Genomic DNA, 16,607 nt, shown 5'->3' with positions numbered 1-16,607 from the left:
GGGCAGTGTTGTTTTTATTAGTCACTCCCTGTCAGTTAATTCACATTTGATGTTCTTGAATCAGGAAACCTGCTTTTCTGTAATGAAATGAATGGTTAGTTTGTTAGTTTGTGGTCAGTGTAACCAATAATAGATTTTAGATAATGTTTCTGGAAAAAATTTAAAAATTTTTTTAATTGGTATATTGAAAAAGGAAATGACAAACACCAAGGTTAACATAAAAAGGTCGGGCTGCTTTTCCTATAAAATACATGCTCTACTAAGTTATCCTACTCAAAATTGAGGAGTGTTTGGAAAATAGCAAAATTTAGACTACTTCCAGGAGTAATCAAAAGAATGAAATGAATGAATCTTTAATAATGCGCATAGGCATGGGAGTGTGGTTAAAATTCCAAGTTTTGTGTTTTTCCTGGTTGTATGTAATACAGGTATTTTAGTTCTGTTCTGTATAGATCTGAACCCTCAGAGCAGTAGATCATGGATTTGTCCCTGAAATAAAAAGATAAATTGAAAGATGGTGACCTCTTCAAGTGCTTGGTTTCAGTATTTATAGGTTCCCTTTATATATCCAGATAAATGACCTGGTTCATCTTTTCAGTAACCTCACTTAATGCAGAGGGTTCCCACCTCTGCAGTTGGTGGTGAAACATTACATTGATTTTCTTACTTTTGATGAACATTTGAATTACTCTGATCGTCTTGAATCTTTGCTTTCACCTCTTCTTTTTTTGATCTTTTCAAAATGGTAAATTAACTCTTTATCACATCATGGGTAGCTCTTCTGGGTGGATAAAATGAAGTGTCATTTAGTGCCATGATATAAGGAAAGATGTAATTTTTATACTTTATTCCCACCTTGGAAACTTTTTAAAGTTTAAATTTTTAATAACTGAGATGAGTATAGTAGAAAAAGTACAAAATAGACATTGATTCAGTTTTATAAAAAATGGCATAACTCCTAAATATAAAATTTCAGTACTTATTGCTGTATTTCATTTCCATTTTTCCTTTTCTTCTTTTTACTAAAATAGCTTTATGATGTTATTCTAAAGAAAACATATAAATGCAGTTTTTTTTTTTAATTTAATCTTCTTTTACTGGAGATGGCACTTTTGTATACAGATTTTCGTGCTGTGGTTGAGGTTAACTATTCATCTTTTCCAAGAGCTGCTTTCAGAATGACTGCATTCTATTTATTCAAGTTGTTCTGTAAAAAATTTTTTCTTTATTGATAGTAGTAAAAATATGGCATTAAGTGTTCTTTTAAATATTTTTTTCTCATTTGCAAATATAAATTTTCATCTTTCATTTGGTTATTTTTTTGTTGGATATACAAAAAAAAAAAAAACCCAAACCAAACCCAGTGCCGTTGAGTCGATTCCGACTCATAGAGACCCTATAGAACAGAGTAGAACTGCCCCATAGAGTTTCCAAGGAGCGCCTGACAGATTTGAACTGCTGACCCTTTGGTTAGCAGCTGTAGCACTTAACCACTATGCAACCAGGGTTTCCTTTGTTGAATATATTTTAACAAAATGCAGTTTTTTTTGTGCAGCTCTTGAGATCGGCCGCTTTGTCTCGGGTCCTCATGCCCACACCCCTTTCCCCCACCTGCCACCACACACACTCCCTCTTCTTCAGCCCCTTGACTAGTTTCTAAGAACTCCTCCTTCAGGTGTAACATTTTTTGACTATTTCAATTGCGGCTGAATGTGATTTGCACCCCTATTCCTTCCTCTTGATGTTGTGGAAAATGGCATTGGGCCTAGGCCCTGTAAAGGCAGGGGAGAAGGAGCCTGTATGGGGTCCTTTGGGAGCAACAAGATGGACTTTTTCTCTCCTGGTTGCAGGGGAGGGTGTTGGGGAATGGGGTGTGGCAGAGAGGAGAGAAGGAATTTTCTCTGGCTTTATTGTTTACTTTCTTCCTGTTGTTATTGTATGTCATCAAATTGATTCCAACTCATAGCAACCCCACGTGACAGGGTATAACTGCCCCATAAGGTTTCCTACTACAACGATAGAAATGCGGTTGAAGGAGCAAACCTTGTAGCCATTGTGCAGCCTTGGACCTAAGACTTAGCAATACAGAGGGAAGGAGGAGTGACATTTCCAGGTGTTTCTGGGGTACAAGAGGCATTCCTGTTTCCTAGATCTGATTGTACTTTGTAGTGGGAGACTGACAACACTTGTGCTAGTGGAAGGGCTCTGTAAGCAAGGATGATGCTAAAGATGAAGTAATCTAAAATGATCTTTATTTGGCTTTGAAATACTTGTAGTATGAATGTATCCAAGCTGACATTTCACTTCAGACAAAAATAAGAATATAAAAGCCACATTTGTGATGACCTCACTTACTAATCCCAGCAAAGCATTTGCGTAACATGTTTTATTCACCTATGACCAATATAAGGCACCAGCCCAGACGGTGATGTTTCTTCAAAGCTTCTTGCATGCAGGCTGTACACAGCAGACTGTACATACAAGGATAAGCAAACAAATAATGAGGTAGGACAAGTACTAGTTATTGTGGAAAGGTGGGGTGATGGACCAACACTTGAACTTCTATATAAGAGCCCAGGTGCCGCAATAGTTAAGTGTCCAACTGCTAGCTGAAAGTTGGAGGTTGGAACCCCCAAGCTGTTCCACAGGAGAAAAGACCTGGTGATCTGTTCCCGTAAAGATTACAGCCTCGGAAACCATGTGGGCATTCTACTCTGACCTATAGGGTCGCTGTGAGTTGGAAGCGACTTGATGGCACGCAACAGCAACATTTTATGATCTGTTTTCTTTAACCCTCATCACAACCCAGTGAAGAAGCCGAGGAGTGAAGTAATTTATCAGTCATACAGCTAAGAGGTAGTAGGCAAGACTTTGCATGTCTGCTGCCAAAAATCTGAACTTCCTGTGCTGCTCACAGCCTCATCCTGTATGTTCCTCACTCCCTCAACAATGGGAATATCTGTAGTCTGTTCTGGTTCCACCTAACTAGGACTCACATTTCTTATCTGTAAAAAGAGAGTATAAGTTATGTAATTACCTGGTTTAGTTTTAAAACTGTGCTTTTGGTTGTCAAATTTAAAAGGAGTTGTCGTGGATAAACATAGTGAGATTCTCTTTTGCTTTGTTCTCTGCTTTTGTGATTCACATTGATTTCCATGAGATTTAGAAGAGAACGATTCTGAGTGAAAAGAAAATTAGTTAATAGAATTAAGTATTTAATGGCAATAATACAAAAAGGTTACGGTTGTATCAGAAATGTGTGGTTACACAGATATGTCTGTATTTTGGTATTTGAGAAGTTAGAATCTATTTGTAGGCTAGGAGGTCAGTGAAATGGTACAAACCTATTTCTATCATAAAATAGATGAATTGCTATTTTCAGAATAGTGAAGGAGAAAATATATTTACTATATTTAAATAAGTAAATGTTTATAGTATATAAACGTAGCATAGATAGTATGGCATAGATCTCAGGCAAAGGAAAATCTTAGTAGGTCACACTTGGTGAAATGGCCTAGAACAGGAGTCAGCAAACTATTTCTTTAAAGGGCCAGATAGTAAATATTTTAGGTGTTGGCGGTCATTGTCGCAACTACTCAACTCTGCTGTTGTAGTGCGAGAGCAGCCGCAGACAGCCTGCAAATGAACGAGCATGGCTGTGTGTTATTAAAGCTGTTTACAAAAACAGGTGACCAGCTGGCTTTGGCACAGGGGGCCATAGTTTTGCTGACCCCTGGCCTAGAATATAGCTAATTTTCTTTGACAACCACAAAGAGCCTAAATTATCGCAATTTAAAATAATTCTCATTCATTCTACTTTTTAAATAAAAAGTAGTTGGTAGATTGCTCGACCTTCTATTTTTCTTGTTTTGTAATGAGCAGGAAAAATTTCAAAAGATTTCAGAAAGTGAAACAGCACCTGGATTAACCACAGACCTAGTAGTTATTGAATAATTGTGTTAAGTTTTCTTTTGTAGAGAGATGCTTGTAGAGAAACTACTAATGAACATTGTTATAAATTTATGTTTTAATATTTGTGACAGATACCACAGTTTGGCAGATGGGAGAACATGCGGTTTGAGTGGGTAACCTTAAGTGTTGTAAGCATGAAACGTGCTTGCATTAATGACCACATCTTAAATGGGAAATTTTTCCAGGTGTAACTTGAAGTGACTACTTTGATATTCATGAAAATCAAAATAATCTTTTATTTAGTATCTGTGCAGCTGTCTTAACATAAAGGAATAATCAAGTGAGAGCAAGGATGGTGTCTCTACATTTATTTTATCCTATAATGATTTGATAGAGTCAAATTGGAAGCATAGATATCTGGTTCTGTTATTAATGTGCTGAGTTTTCCAGTTCCTCCTCAGTGGTCTGATTTTATTTTGTTCAAGAGAAACTTCTCTTAAAAAGCATAAAATGACTACAGAGTCTTACCTATCTCTTAGTTGTCCTGTGCAGCAAGGATTACATTTTAAAAGAATTATCACAAGTTGTCACCGTCAGCTAATATTCATTTGGTGGTTCTGAGTGCAAATATTTGTGTTAAGTGCTCTAAACATATTTAATCTTGGTGTGCTAATGATAGGTATAAGATGACCTTAGAACACAAGATCCTTAATTGTGGTTTCTTGTTGGAAGACAAAGTTGGAAAGGCCGCCGTTCTATCACTTGATTAAAGTTTATATTGCATTGATTTGCCATCATTTGAATATGCTGGAAATGAAAAATGATAATGATCATAATTTAACTGTTAAGTGTAATTAAAATATGAAAATATTGTTATCTTTGTTTATTACAAATACTAAATTTAAGCTAAGTTATAAGGTATGCTGTTTGAAAATATGGAAGATACAAGAATGAAGCCAGATAACAAGTGTATGCTTGTATTTCCTACTGATGAAGACTTTCAGACAAGTTGTTCCATGGGTAGGTGATGTCACTCTGCATGTATATATACACTTATACTTTTTGCATGATTATACATGTAGGAGTGGTACAATTTTGACTTGACTGTTGACCTGTTGCTTCCTTTTGGTGGTGGGGGAATGTGATGGCAAGAGGTGTGAATGGTATTGGCGATAATTTTGAAATCAGTGGAATAATTTATTGCAAATATACAACACTTAAAGCCTTTTCTAAAAAAGAACATAAGGTCAAATAGTCAATATTGTACTTTACCCTCATATCTTCTGCACCCAAGTGTTTGGACATCACACAGTATCTCAGTTCCACAGTAATCATTTTGAACTCTGACGAGAACTCCACGGAATGCTACGGTTTTCTTTTCTTTCTTAGAAAAGTCTCAAACATGAATTGGTTTTTTTTTTTTTTTTTTGCTCTTTGATATAAAATCCATTACCAGCTGATACCAAGGCCAACTGTTGAATTTTATGGTCATTGATGAACTTGATTTACCCTTTTGGGGGAACTGGCAATTATTTTTATGTAGTCAACCGAAGTTGTCATGACCGTCAGAATTTCATATTGTGACATGTCTCTTCTTTATACAGTGGCACCTAACAGCTCATTTGCTTTTATGTTAAGTCATTTTTTTGTTTGTTTGTTTAAAAATGTTGCTATATAAACCTACAGTTTGGGAGCTTAGCTTAAGAGATAAATACCCCAAGTGTGTTTCGTGTTTTTGTTCAGTGGCAGTCTACACAATGTTTGCATTAAAACAATAATCCTTCATTGTGTTATATTTTAATGATTCATTGACATATGTGTTCCTTCATAGTCAAGAGTTTTGTAAACTAGGTGTGTTGTAATATTCATTTGTTGGATGATATTTTAAAAATCTTTATGGAAATAGATGGTTTGCCTGCACTTCATAAATAGCTGTGGGGACAAACAGCATTCCTTTATTTCTCCTTTACTCTAAAATGGGAATAGGAAGAGGGACTTGTCTTTCTTGAATGAAGATTTTATTTTTGCGTTTTGCTGTTACATTAGAAAAAAGGTAGTATTAGCATTTTTAAAGCATGTATCTATTCTACAGGCATGAATATTGAATTATTTTAGCATGAATCACTGTAGTGTAATTATTTTGCAACTCATCTCAGCTGCCTTTTTCAGCTATTAGGGTGATTTGGGAATGGAAGCCATCTCTTATTTTTCCTATTAAAAGCTTAATATCTTCCTCTAAAATCACCCATAAGATTGTACATCATTTCCTTGGAGTGTGAGCTAGTTGTCTTTCTCAGAAAAAAGAAAATATAAATATCCCTCACCAAACATTTAAAGCAAAATCCTGAAAGTAGATCTTGTGGGTATTGGGTTTTGGTAGAATGTAATAAACTGTATAACATTCTTTTACTAGAAATAGGTAACTCAGTCAAATTGAGCTCTAGTGTTAGCCTTTCTTTAGCAAGTGGGAAAATATATTTACGATTTTTCTCTCTGAATCTACTAGGGACTTTTAGTATTACCTACTAAGAGAAAGAACTAGATTCATTCTCTTAAAAACATATAAATTGGGTTTTAGTAGTTTGCATCAGTTTTTTTCTTAAAAAAAAAAAAAAGTTTCCACTCTCTCAGTCAAGTGTTCCCTTTTTTCTGAATCTTTTGTTCTTTAGGAGTATGATGAGAATTCATCATAACATTGTTCAGTATAGTCTTGTCTTTTGTTCTTCATAATACTACTTTTCCTCTTTCCAAAATTTGTCCCTCATCTTTGTACTCTGGGGTTATCTTTTCCACTTTCACATCATGTATAAAATTTTAGTGATCAGATAGAATAATAAGGTAAATACAATTGACTTAGAGGGCTCTTACTTAGTTTCAGAAGTATTTTTCACCCACAAGTTAGATACAAGTATACATTTTCTTTCCTCCCTAGATGGACCTCCAGTTGTAGCTCATTATGATATATCTGACACCAGCTCTGACCCAGAAGTGGTAAATGTGGACAATTTATTGGCGGCTGCAGTAGTTCAAGAGCACAGTAATTCTATAGGAGGCCAGGACACAGGAGCTACCTGGAGGACCAGCGGGCTTCTAGAGGAGCTGAATGCGGAGGCAGGTTGGTCTCCCTCCCCCCTTCCCCTCTTCCCTAATGGTGGAATGTGCATGTGTCCTGGTAGCTGGGTAGTGGGCCCTGCTGAGGAGAGTGGGCCATACCAGAGACGGCTGGCATTAAATGATTATCACTATCCGAGATGCCATTTGGGTAGCATGTCATTAAAAAGCAAAGGATAAGGATATATAAGACATTAATTGTAGACATAGGTAGATTTCAGTAGACATTTCTTGGGTTAAAAGTGCCCAACATATGCAAAACAATGTGAACGACCACATACTCCCTATTCCTCCTATCTCACCTGTCTTATCCCCATTTCTCAGTGGTTTCTCTCACTTAACTCAAAAATCGACCTTGTAGCTCTAATAAGGAGCTTATTTGAGTTTTCCCTGTGGGACTGTTTGAAAGCAGTGTGGCAGCTGTGCCTTCTGCCTTTTGGTGTGGAATGTCCCTGATACTCTTCTTCAGTAGTCCTTATATTTGTCTTTTCTAACTCCTTTTCTTTCAGTTTCTACGTCTGTTATCTCAGGGGAAAAAATCTCTCTACCTTTCTTGCGTTTTTTATCTTGGTACTGTGATTTGGCTCTCTTCAGAGTGATACATATTCACTAACAATCCCATTGGTGTTTATTACTTTTGAAAACTCACAGTGCCTCCAAGTATCCTTTGATATTTTCCTCAAAACTTTCTTTCAACATTCTTCCTAATTTAAACCTTTTTTTTTTTTAAATACTAGTGCTTAAGAGAAGAGAGGGAGGGGACTGACTGACTTTATGTAGCATGTATTTTCTTACTTCAGTGTTATTGAAGGATTTTAGCTTTCCGTTTATGTTGTAAATTACATTGGCTTTTATGAGCTAATGTCGCTACTTAATCATTACCCAAAATATTGCTTTTGTGGAAAATGAGTTAAAAATAACGATGGGTTATATGTTTAGAACTTTTAATATTGAAATTGTTAGTAAATAATGAAGGGAGACAGTTCCAGAGATCATTGTGCCTCAGTAATCCTTCCTTTCATGATCTTGATTGGAAGTAAATAAAAGCCTCTTTTATTGTTGAGCTTCTTATTCATTTATGTAGCTGATTTTGGAACAGCTAACTACCTGTTTGATCTTGGCAAGTCATTTCTCCTCTGGACTTCAGTTTTTATATGTATACTTATTTTGCCCAACAACCATCTTTTAAGACTTTTTTTAATATGTTTATGTACTTTGAAAAGAATTAAGTAATCTTACCTTATATCCAGTGACAGTAGTTTGACCACGTTTTGTGCAATATGTGTTTCTGATAAGTTAAATAAATCATTCACTTAATTTAAATTTGTTCTGTATGCTGGATGGTTTATCTTTATTTTTCATCCATTGACAAGTGATCCGTTCTAATTTTATTTCCCTGTTCCATTAGCGTTGCCACCAAATATAGACCACTTTATGGTAAATTCTTGGGAAGAAATTGAACAATTGCCACTGTTTAGCTCTTCCTAGAGAGTTTTTTTTTTTTTTTAGGTTATATCTTTTTTTTTTTAATTGTGCTTTAATTGAAAGTTTACAAGTCAAGTCAGTCTCTCGTATAGAGAGAATTCTTAATACTGGGTTGAACCATATGAAATTGTTATTATTTGACTATTTTCCTTGCTTATTTTTATTTTTTTAATTAATTGACTCGATTTTTTAGAGCAGTTTTAGGTTTACAGAAAAATTGGGCAGAAAGAACAGACTTCTCATATTCCCTCCTGTCTCTACAAATACAGTTTCCTCTATTATTAACATTCTGTATTATTAGTGTGGTACATTCGTTATAACTGATGAGCCAACACGGGCACATTATTATTAAGTTCATAATTTACATGGGGGTTCACTCTTTGTATTGTACAGGTCTGTGGTTTTGACAGATGCTTTGATGTCATGCATCTACCATTACGGTATCAACCAGAATAATTTTGTTGCCCTAAAAATCTCTTGAGCTCTATCTCTTCTTTCCTCCCGCCCCAAACTCCTGGCAACTACTGATCCTTTTTACTATCTGTCTAGTCTTGCCTTTTTCAGAGTATCTTATAGTTGGAATCATACAGTGTGTCGCTTTGTCAGACTGGCTTATTAGCAATATGCATCTAAGCTTCATTTGTATCTTTTCGTTGCTTGATAGCTCATATCTTCTTATCGCTGAATAATATTACATTGCGTGGATATACCGCAGTTTGTTTATCCACTCACTTATTGAAGGACATCTTAGTTGCTACCAAGTCTTGGCAGTTATGAATAAAGCTGCTATAAACATTTGTGTGCTAGTTTTGCATGGAATACATTTTCAGCTCGTTTGGGTAAATACCAAGGAGCAAGATTGCTGGTTTATATAATAAGACTGTGTTTATTTAGCTTTGTAAGAAACCACCAAACTGTCTTCCAAACTGGCTGTACCATTTTGCATTCCCACTAGCAACGTATGAGAGTTCCTGTTGTGCCATATCCTTTCAAGTATTTGGTTTTGTCAATGTTTTGGATTTTAACTGGTCTGCCACGAGTCAGAATCTGTTAGTTTTTACTGGTAATAGGTGTGTAGTGGTATCTCGTTGTTTTAATTTGCAGTTCCCTGATGACTTGATGTTGGCATCTTTTCATATGCTTATTTGTCATTGGTATATCTTATTTGGTACGGTATCTGTTCAGATCTTTTGCCCTCTTTTTAGTTGAGTTGTTTTCTTATTTTTGAGTTTTAAGAGGTCTTTGCATATTTTGGATGCATGTTAACTCTGTGGCTTGTCTTTTCATTTCTGTTAACAGTGTCTTTCACAGAGTATAAGTTTTTAATTTTAGTGAAGTCCCATGGATTGTGCTTTTGATAGTGTATGCAAAAACTCATTGCCAAACAAGATCACCTAGATTTTCGCTTATGTCATCTTCTGAAAGTTTTATAGTTTTACATGAGATCTATGATCCATTTTGAGTTAGTTTTTGTGAAAAATGTAAAATCTGTATCTAGATGCCTTTTTTTTTTTTTTTTTTTTGCATGTGGAAAACCAGTTGTTCCATCACCATTTGTTGAAAAGACTGTCCTTTCTCCATTGAATTATCTTTGCACCTTTGCCAAAGATCATATTGCCTTTGTTTGTGTGGGTCTGTGTCTTCACTCTCTATTCCTTTCTGTTGATCTATGTGTCTAGTCTTTTGCTAACACCACATTGTCTTGATTACTGTAGCTTTTATAGTAAGTCTTAAAGTCAGGTAGTCTCTTTATTCTTCAGTGTTGTGTTGGCTGTCCTGGGTCTTTTGCCTTTCATATAAACTTTAGCATCATTTTTGTTGATATATTAAAAAAATAAGTTACCGGGATTTTGATTGGGATTGCATTGAATCTGTAGATGAAATTGGTAAGAACTAACAACTCAACAGAATTGAGTCTTCTTATCCATGAACATAGAAAATCTCTCCATTTATTTAGATCTTTGATTTCTTTCATCAGAGTTTTGTAGTTTTCCTCACATACTACTTTTGGTGCTAATGTAAATGGTGTTGTGTTTTTTAATTTCAAATTCCAATTGTTCATTGCTGGCATATGGGAAAGCAATTGATGGTTGTATATTAACCTTGTGTCCTGCAGCCTTATTATAACCACTTGCAGTTTCAGGAGTTTTTGTGATTAATTTTTGGAGGATTTTCTCCATAGACAATCATGCCATCTGCAAACAAAGATATTTTTTTATTTCTTGCTTCCCAATCAGTGTAACTTTTATTTCCTTTTCTTGTTTTATTGCACTAGCTAGGACTTCCAGTACAATGTTGAATAGAAGTGATGAAAGAGGACATCCTTGCCTTGTTCCTAATCTCAGGGAGAAAGCTGCCAGTTTCTCACCCTTTAGTATGATGTCAGTTGTAGGTTTCTCATAGATGTTCTAGTCAAGGAGTTTCTCCTCTATTCCTAGATTGTTGAGAGTTTTTATAATGAGTGAGTGTTGGCATTTTGTTCTTTTTTTGCATCTATCTATATGATCATATGATTTTTGCTAGCGTGTGATGGAATGGATTACATTGATTGATTTGCAAGTGTTAAACCACTCTTGCGTACCTGGAATAAATCCCATTTGAGTGTAGTGTATAATTCTTTTTATGCATTGTTGGATTCAGTTTGCTAATATTTTGTTGAGGATTTTTGCATTTATGTTTATGAGAGAAATTGGTCTGGAATTTTCTTTCCAAGTAGGATGAGTTTGGATGGGTTCTCTGCTTCTGTTTTCTGGAAGGGATTGTAGAGAATTGGTATTTTTTTCTTTAAATGTTTGGTAGAATTCACCATTGAAACCATCTAGGACTGGCGCTTTCTGTTTTGGAAGGTTGACAATTGTTGATTGATTTTCTCTAGTAGATATAGGCCTGTTAATACTACCTATTTCTCCTATGTGAGTTTTGGTAGGAATTGGTAGGAATTTTATCTAAACTACCAAATACGTGGACATAGAGTTAGTGGTTCATAATATTCCTCTATTGTCCTTTGAATGTCCATGGGATCAGTTGTGATGACCCCTCTTTCAGTTTCTTATATTGGGAATTTACGTCTTTTCTGTCCTTTTCTTGATTAGGTTGGCTAGTGGTTAATCAATTTTATCGATCTTTTCAAAGAACCAGCTTTTGGTTTTGTTGATTTTTCTATATTAATTTCCTATTTCACTGATTTCTATTCTAATTTTTATTATTTTCTTCTACTTGCTTTGATTTTTTTGCTCTTCTTTTTGAGTTTACAAAGGTGGAAGCTTAGATTATGGATTTTAGAGCTTCTTTTCTGATATATGCATTCAGTCCTCAATGTCCTTTCGCATTCAGTACATATATTAAATTTCCCTCCAAGCACTGCTTTGGCTGCATCCTGCAGATTTTGATAAGTTGTATTTTCATTTTCCTTTGCTTTAAAGTAAAAAAAAAAATTTATCTTGACACTTCTTTTTTGACTCCTTATTTAGGATTGTGAGGTTTAATCTCCACATATTTTGGGATTTTCTAGCTATCTTTGAATTATTGACTTTCAGTTTAATTCCATTGTGGTCTGAGAGCATATTTTGTATGATTTCCATGTGTTGTATGAACTAGGATGTGGTCTATCTTAGTGAATGTTCCATGTGAGCTTCAGAAGAATGTATATTGTGGATGAAGCAGTATGTAAATGTCATTTAGACCCAGGTGATTAATGGTGCTGTTTAGTTTTCCTATGTCCTTAACTGATTTTCTGCCTGCTGGATCTGTCGATTACTGATAGAGGGTTGTTGATAGTGGTTTGGTCTATTTCTCCTTGCAGTTCTATCAGTTTTTTTTCTTAGGTATTTTGATACTCTGTTGTTTAGACTGTGGTTTTTTGTTTTGTTTTTGCCTTTTAGACAGTCCGTTGTTTTCAAAGTTTGTACCTGGCACAGTTGGCCATTTTTATTTATTTGTTCTTGGAAAGGTTTTTGCACTTGGCACATAGGGCCATTAATTTTTTTTTAGTATTTAATACTAGAGACTTCTTCTTAAATAAGGTCTGGGTCTTCCAGTTCTTTCAGCTCTATTACCCTGTTATTATACAGGAGACCAATTGATACGGTCAAGTGTGTGGAGAGGGGAAGCATATTCCTATGAATTAGGTCTTTTTTACTGAGTTTGTAAACCTGGGTGTGACCTGCAGAAATGCTTTTCAGGTCTCCTCCCACTTCCTCCCACTTCCCTTAAGTGAGACAGGAAAGGTTAGAGGGGCTAAGGTTGGCTAAAGGACCTCTGGTGGTGCTCAGCCACAACCAAAAGGTTGGTGGTTTGAACCCACTAACTACTCCACAGGAGAACTATGTGGCAGTCTACTCCTGTAAGGATTACAGCCTTGGAAACCTTATGGGGCAGTTCTACTCTGTCCTATAGGGTTGCTATGAGTCGGAAATGACTTGACGGCAATGGGTTTGGTGGGATTAGATAGCTAGGTCCCTTCTCCCAGGTTTGGTAGGGTCTGGAAAAACCTAAGTCAGTTAGGCTCTGGTAAAATAGTTTCCTTGAGGTCTGGCTTTTGTTAAGGGGTACAGAATGCTCTGGGTATATTTGAGAAGAGTTGCTTCCCACCTGTACCCCTCATTGCAGGAGCAAGGGGGAATTTTCTGCAGCCTTCACCTTGAGATCCTGGTATGGCTTCTGGAGGTAAAACTCAAGAAAGTGTGGGAACTCGTCTAAGACTGAGCCCCCCCTCTCCGAGTTTTCCATTTTCAGACTGGTCCACACTGAGCCTCCAGCAATTTGTCACTCCAGCAGTGGGCTTCTGCTCCTGGTAATTTGTGATTCTCTGCACTCAAACCTCTCTCTCCAAGTTTGGGGGCAGCAGTTTGCCTTGTGACCTCAATTCTCTGATGGAGCTACAAAGAGTTGTTTATTTTCCTTCTGTTCAGCCTTTTTCCAAGCTCGTTAGACATGTTGGACTTGAAATCAAAAGTCGGTTTAAATTTTTTTTTGTTCTTTTTTTTTTTTTAACCTATAAACTCACCTAGCAGTTTCATAATATTCAACCTAAGAGTACAAGGTTTCAGGTCTTAAAGTATCATTAAAGTCACCAGCATTGAGAATAACATTCATAGCTTTCACATTCAAGGAATTAGTTTACTTAAAACAACATAGCATCTGTGTGCCTAATTCTATGTTTTATTGTCTTTTTAAATTTCAGTCACACAGAAATATAAAGAATATAAGACTCATGTACCTACTACTGTTCTTCTTAAGAAAACATGGTAAAAATATGAGAGGCCGGAAATACCTGTGACTTCAACTCTTCCCCTTATTTTTCCCCTCCCTACTCTAAAACTGTACTGAATCTGGTATTCAGTGTTTGATATTGCTATGTATTTCTTTATATCTATATGTATTTATTATGTATCTGTAAATAGCATGTTTTAAAACTAATGGGTATCACATTGAAGGTAATAATTTCTAACTTCAGTTCAACGTTTTGTTAGCCTTGTTCTTAGTGATGCGTGGCTCTAGTTTCACTCATTTTCACTGCTCTTTTGGTATTCCGCTGTATGAATATATCAATATTTACCATTCTGTACCTAAAAAAATAATAATAATTTTTTATTTTTACCTTTGTTGGAGCCCTGGTGGCTCAGTGGTTAAGAGCTCTACTGCTTACCAAAAGGTTGACAGTTCAAATCCACCAGTCATTCCTTGGAATCCATATGGGACAGTTCTCCTCTGTCCTATAAGGTCGCTATGAGTCAGACTTGACTCTACAGTAATGGGTAACAGTATACCTTTGTTGGACGTTTAGGATGCTATTGCAAATGATACTGTGTTAATATTTCTTATATATATCTCCTGGTATGTGTGTAATAATTTCTCTGGGATATAATAGAGTACACTGTGTATACTAGGTTGTGATACATTCTGTGTAGATTTTTGTATACCATAGAACATGGTCGTCATCACAGTTCAGCAAATCTCCATGACATTTTTTTATGAAGCCATTTATTGACTCATTCAAAAGTCATTTTTCCCACTCAAAGTTCATTTTTCCCCTTAAATCTGAAAATGCAGATAAATGAATAAAAAGTACAACTTATTAATATACTCTAGTATTGATGCAATTGTCACAATGGGAAGCCATCATGTGAATCCCAGTATACTTGTAGTGTCACAACAAAATGTTAATAGAGTTAATGCTAGATTGCCAGTTAATAGTTTTCAGACTTAGGCTATTAGTATCAGATTATCATTCTTGTAGTTCAAGTGTAAGATAAATGTTCTAATGATTTTTCTGGATCCTCCTCCTTTTCCCTCCTAACAGCATAAAAACCTAACCATTGACCAGACTATGCAGAGATTCAATTTCATCAGTAGAGCATGTCAGACCACGTCTGCAGCCCCACTCCATTTAGGATCATGTAAAAAGTCACTAGCAATAAAGTACCTTGCTTCTTTTTCCAGGCATTGGGACAATGTTCTTATACTCAAAATAGTTTTACTATTTAATTTTAGTTTTAACCAGGGCAAAGTAATTGAATCACAAGCAGATTAAAAAGCTAAGTTGAAATCAGGAAAGCCACTGCTCAAGGAAAGACTTAAACTGGCCTTTTCCATGTGCTTACTTTTCCTTAATGCTGGAGTTGAACAGCTAGTGGGTGGCAGCTTGCTGCTGAAAGCCTGGGCTTCAAGAGCTTGGTTTTGAACCAGTAGGCATTTACAAATGGTTTGGCCTCAGGTAAATTAGTTCAAGCCTGAGTTTCCCTCATCTGCAAAACTGGGATAAAGCTAATATCTATCTCAAAATGCTGTTACCATTAAGTGAAATAATGTATGTAATGTGCTTAGTACGGGGTATAGCACGGTAGGCACTCAGGAATGCTAACCAGTGTTGTGTTAATATTACTGTATTACTATGCTGAAGTCGACTGAGAAACCCACTGCTTCCGTCAATTCTGACTCATAGTGACCCCATAGGACAGAGTAGAACTGCCCCATATAGTTTCCAAGGAGCGCCTGGCGGATTTGAACTGCCGACCTCTTGGTTAGCAGCCATAGCACTTAACCGCTACGCCACCAGGGTTTCCTGACTGAGAAGGGAAGTGATTAATGGACCAAATCAGTGGGTTTCCAGTTTACTCTCCTGTCCTGGTGGCACAGCAGTTGAAGTGCTGAACTGCTAACTGAAAGGTTGGTGGTTCGAACCCACCAGCGGCTGTACAGGAGAAAGATGTGGCAGGCTGCTTCTGTAAAGGTTATAGTCTTGGAAACCCTATGGGGCCGTTTTACTCCATCCTGTAGGGTTGCTCTGAGTTGGAATGGACATGACAGCAATGGGTTTGGTTTTGGTTTATCCTGCCCTGCGATGAACTGTTCTTGCTCTAGTATTTCCTGACCTTTGAGCATAGAAATCACTTGGGTGCTTATAAAAGTTCAGACTCCTAGGTCTTTCCCTGAAGGTTCTGTAAGTAAATCTGAAATGGGGTCTGGGAATCTGTTTTTAATAACCATCACCAGGTAACTTGGATCAGACATTTTTAGGAAACAACGTACTAGTATACAGGCAGTCCCTGGATTCCGCACAAGTTCCATTCCTAAGTCTGTCTTTAAGTCAAATTTGTATGTAAGTTGAAAGAGTTAGGTATGGGTACGTATCTAATGTCAATCAAATGTTTGAGTGTATAGTGTACCTTTCTATGCATTAAAAAAAATTAAAGAATCACTTCCAGATACACTAACACATCTTTAACAGGACAATACAGTAATAATAACAAGAATGTTTTGATGGTCACTACTGTTTGTTATTACAAACCATAGTATGTGCCTTCTCCACAGTTGAAGAGATACCTACAGGGCAAATGTTACCCAAAATACTCAGAAAATTCTGTTCTGTAAAATCACTGAGACCAGTTAGATACTTTATTGTAGACCCTGAACTAAAAAACCTACATTGTTCCACTGGCTGCATTTCTACTGGGTTTTGAACCCTCCTCAGCAGAGGCAGGGAAGGTTGGGGCCATGGGTAGGATGGTGCTAAGGCCAGACGGATCATTCGCTCATCACCTCCTCACCAGACACACCAACTATGAGGCCCCTGTCTCGGGGCGAAGGAGAAAGTGCTG

General features: G+C 36.4%; 1 protein-coding gene across 8 annotated transcripts in view; it reads left to right on the top strand.

Annotated features, from left to right (window-relative positions):
• ARK2N (arkadia (RNF111) N-terminal like PKA signaling regulator 2N) overlaps positions 1-16,607 on the top strand; it is a 124,710-nt gene that overhangs the window by 74,206 nt on the left and 33,897 nt on the right. For 6 of the 8 annotated variants that reach the window (XM_023543829.2, XM_064294571.1, XM_064294572.1 and 3 more), the window contains exon 3: positions 6,845-7,027. The exons of the other annotated variants lie outside the window; for them this stretch is intronic. In XM_023543829.2, the coding sequence (XP_023399597.2) occupies positions 6,845-7,027 (183 nt within the window). The remainder of the gene's footprint in view (positions 1-6,844; positions 7,028-16,607) is intronic. 8 annotated transcript variants of the gene reach the window in all.

Source organism: Loxodonta africana, chromosome 11, assembly GCF_030014295.1.
Source record: "Loxodonta africana isolate mLoxAfr1 chromosome 11, mLoxAfr1.hap2, whole genome shotgun sequence".
In the NCBI taxonomy this organism is placed as follows: Eukaryota; Metazoa; Chordata; class Mammalia; order Proboscidea; family Elephantidae; genus Loxodonta; species Loxodonta africana.
The sequence above is the reverse complement of the archived record's forward strand: the minus strand, read 5'-3'. Positions and strand labels throughout refer to the sequence as shown.